Consider the following 3,734-nt stretch of genomic DNA (forward strand, 5'->3'; position numbering starts at 1 on the left):
CTTATGATGTCATACGCACATTCAATAGTATTTTTAAGTAATTGCTACAAGCTATTTCGATCATAGAAGATGACTTTCGTACGTTACTAGTTATTTATTTTTTGACAAAACATTTAAAACTATGGAGGTAAATTTTCATAAGAATGTCAAATCCCATTGGTCATTATTCGAGTGGACATATTATGCAATTTTGGCAATCTGTCACTAGCCCGACAATTACCAATTACCATATATGATTCGATTTATGGGTTTATTGTCATATAAAAATCGATTCTTTTGTATGAACAAAGAACCCATATTAGTTATGACACTGGCTCACTATGAACCAATGTTCCTCGAAATATAGGTCAATGAGAAGTTGTGAACCAATGTTCCTCGAAACAAAAAGATGTTAAAAGAGATATTTATTAACATCTAAGTATAATTTGCAACAAGACTCCTCACTACTAAGAAATGAAATACGAGTCTTGATATTTAAATACCCTTTTATCAAGATTGAAAATCAAGACCAAAGCCAAAAGCTTTGATCAACAATAGGGTATCCAAGACCACTCTCACTCATCTCAAAATAAGACTCATATTCAGATTTCTGAAACCGAAGAACATTTCCACTCACGTTATCATCTTCATCTTGTGAAAAATCAGATTGGTTTTCCAACAAATGACTTGAATCTTGATGTGGGCTATTGGAATCAACAATATCACTCTTGGCTGAAACCGAATTCGCATCTTCGTTTTTGCATATCACCACATTGGTCCCGTTTTGAGTTACAATCGGAAACGGATTTGGTTTCCCACCTTTTGATTCCAATTCCATCGCGGGAATCCCGCATTCCAATGATTCTTGTTTTGCTTTCCCCCTTTCGACTAACTTTTCTTTCAGAAATTGAACCTGTTTTTTTAGCCAAAATACACAAAAATCCATTATATTAAAACAGTGTTCTGAAATTTAGCGAAAAAGGTTTTCGACAAAACAAAGAAAAAGAAAAAACAGGGGAAGTAATCAAGTACCTCGATTTTTAACTTATTATTGTCTTTTTGTAAGCAATCGAAATCCAATTTTAGCTTATCGTAGTCTGATTTCAAGAAATCGTAGTCTTTTTCAAGCTGTTTCGTCTTGTACCTTGCTCGGCGATTTTGAAACCAGATCGCCACCTGTCTAGGCTGCAAATTTAGCTCTTTTGCTAGCTGAATTTTTCTTTCGGGTTCAAGCTTATTCTCGACCTCAAAACTTTTCTCGAGAAACTTCACTTGCTCCGCCATGAGCCGCCGTTTCTTCTCCGGTTGACCGTAGTAGTTTTCGTCTTGGGTTTCGCCGCCGATTACCGGAGCCATTGTGGTTGTTGTGTTGGTTTCTCCTGATGGGATTTTAGAAGGCAGACTACATTAGTGGCGAAATATAAAAAGGGTCTATTTAAGAATCTTGTAAAATTAACTAATTTATAATTTGTATATTAAAATATTTAAATCTGATTCACAGGCAAGCTAAACAACTTATACATGACATGGCAATGGCAACAATCAACAATGATCAACCCACATAACAAGAAGAAAACTTTTGTATACCCGTGAATTTTTTTTGTTAAAGTATGAAAGGACTCATCTTTCAAGAATTAAGTACAAAAAGGTTCAAATCAAGAAAAAGAAGTATTTTGAAGGTCAAGTTGGAAACTTTATTTCAAGAAATGAAATGAGAATTGAATCAAATTGATTAAAACATGAAAATTTAGAAGAAAATTAGAGAATTATTACCATGAAAAGAGGTGGAAGAGGAGGTGGAAATCCATAGAGAATCAAGAACTTGAGAAGAAGGATTCAAGAAAGAGGTGATGTTGTTAGAATCCTCAAACACCATTTCATCTTCCATAGCTTATGAACAAGAATTGGGTTAAATCTTTCAGTTGTGTTTCTTGATGTGTAGACGAAGAGGGTGGGGTGGAATTCAGTTGTTGAACAATTGCTTGTGTCTAAAGAAGGTGGTGATGAGATTTTTAAGAGTCATGAAAAGGTTTTTTTAGTAAAGAGAGCCCACACTTACAAATCCCAATTCAATGGCAGGAAGAGAGAGGGGAAAACCATGCAAAGTTTTGATTGATGGAGAGAGAGTAGAAAAGAATCTTCTCTGAAAAGAAGCGCTTGATGGGGCTTATAAGCACAATCTTGGGCGTAGGGTGGGAGGGGGGAGGCGTGGGGTGGGGTGGGGTGGGTAAGGGTAGGGAAGAGCTTTTCTTCTTGGCATAATACTCTTTCACTTTTACCATTCTACCCCTCTTCTTTATTTTTATTCTTTTAGTCATCGTATGTTTGATAATCTCTCAAAAAGTCTGATTTTTTTGATAACTTTAACCGAATGATAACATTCGAAACCCATGTAGTTTCATGTAGTGTAGCTAATGAATCAGGTGTTTAGTGTTTAGTCGGATTGGGAACCGATTAACAACTCACATAAAAGGAATGGGATTAACAGCTAACAACCAACAACCCAAAGATAATTGTTATTGTTAGGATTTGAACATTCATACATTGTTTGTCCAAAATCCCAAGATGCCAATGTTATAATTAGATATATATTTTGGGCTTATTGTAATTTTGTCATTGGCTTCAAGGGAAATGGTGATGAGTTTTATCCGTATTCAAAGCAGTGAAATTTTTTAATGGAAACATGAGTTACTAAGGATGTTGTTGTCATCTTTTCGGGGAGGGATCGAACCCGAGTTCGTTAGGTGTTATGACATACTGTTCTATTGGATGTTACTGCTCACTTCATCATATGCCGTTAAAAAAATGAACTTCTTTTTTATGGGGTTCTCGACAAATTTAGAAAGATCGAAATAGGAAAGGAAAAGAAAATTCCATGTCCGAGTTTTTTTTAGAAGAAAACGAAAAGAAATGAGAGGAATGTACGAAAAAATGTATTTTCGTTTTTTTTTTTTTTTTAAAAATTATTTAGATTCTTGGGAGAATGGGAATAAAAAATTTACATAATGTTGAAAATATCCCTCTTATTTTACCTTCTTTACTATTATTAAATGTTTTAAGTTAAAAGATAAAAGGGTAAAATCATTAGTTGTTTTCTCATATTCTTTCCCAACTTAGAAGTACAATCAAGAATTTTAACTTTTCTTTTGTTTCCATTTCCTTGTTTAATCATCTTTTTTCTCTTAAAAAATATATAGAATATAGTTTAAAGATATTTACTAAGTTCACATAAGAAGTAAACCAAATAATGAAATATGAGAATATCGTTTAAATTACATACAATTTTCTTTGAACGCCACTAGCTCTTTAGTCTTTACAATATTAAACAAATGCATTAACATCAAACGATTTTCTTTTGTTTATTGGACAAGGAACATATTAAGATTATTAAAACTGTCATTTTCTAACTAAATATCTAAAATTATTCGAATTATAAAATTAAAATATCATTTTAATTGTAAATAGTAATTACTATTGGCATAACAAGACACGTAGAACTATGATCTCTTCTCTTTTTCGTTAAACCAAATCTTTGAAATAATATTTAAAAGTTAAAGAGCATTTGAATTATGGTAAAGAAAAATAAAAAGAAATTTATGGGAAAATTTTGTATATTTTTTAGGAAAAGGAATGGGTAGAAAGGTAAAATGGGAGGAAAAAAGAGAGATTGAAAAGGAAGGAAACAAAGCATGAGGTCAAATCAGTCTTTTTCAAAAAGTATGATGACTCATCACTCCTCCCACGTAACCCCTTGG

At 32.9% G+C, this 3,734-nt stretch overlaps 1 protein-coding gene across 1 annotated transcript; it reads right to left on the bottom strand.

The window, feature by feature from the left end:
- Positions 1-389: 389 nt before the first annotated feature.
- Positions 390-2,119, bottom strand: LOC145070634 (homeobox-leucine zipper protein ATHB-54-like). Its single transcript, XM_079017591.1, has 3 exons — positions 1,753-2,119; positions 1,012-1,358; positions 390-892 (listed from the first exon to the last, which is right to left on the bottom strand). The coding sequence occupies exons 1-3, from the start codon at positions 1,865-1,867 to the stop codon at positions 503-505; spliced, it is 852 nt and encodes a 283-aa protein (XP_078873717.1). The 5' UTR covers positions 1,868-2,119; the 3' UTR covers positions 390-502.
- Positions 2,120-3,734: the final 1,615 nt, after the last annotated feature.

This window comes from Lactuca serriola, chromosome 8 (assembly GCF_051521515.1).
Source record: "Lactuca serriola cultivar US96UC23 chromosome 8, Lser_US96UC23_V15, whole genome shotgun sequence".
Classification (NCBI taxonomy): Eukaryota; Viridiplantae; Streptophyta; class Magnoliopsida; order Asterales; family Asteraceae; genus Lactuca; species Lactuca serriola.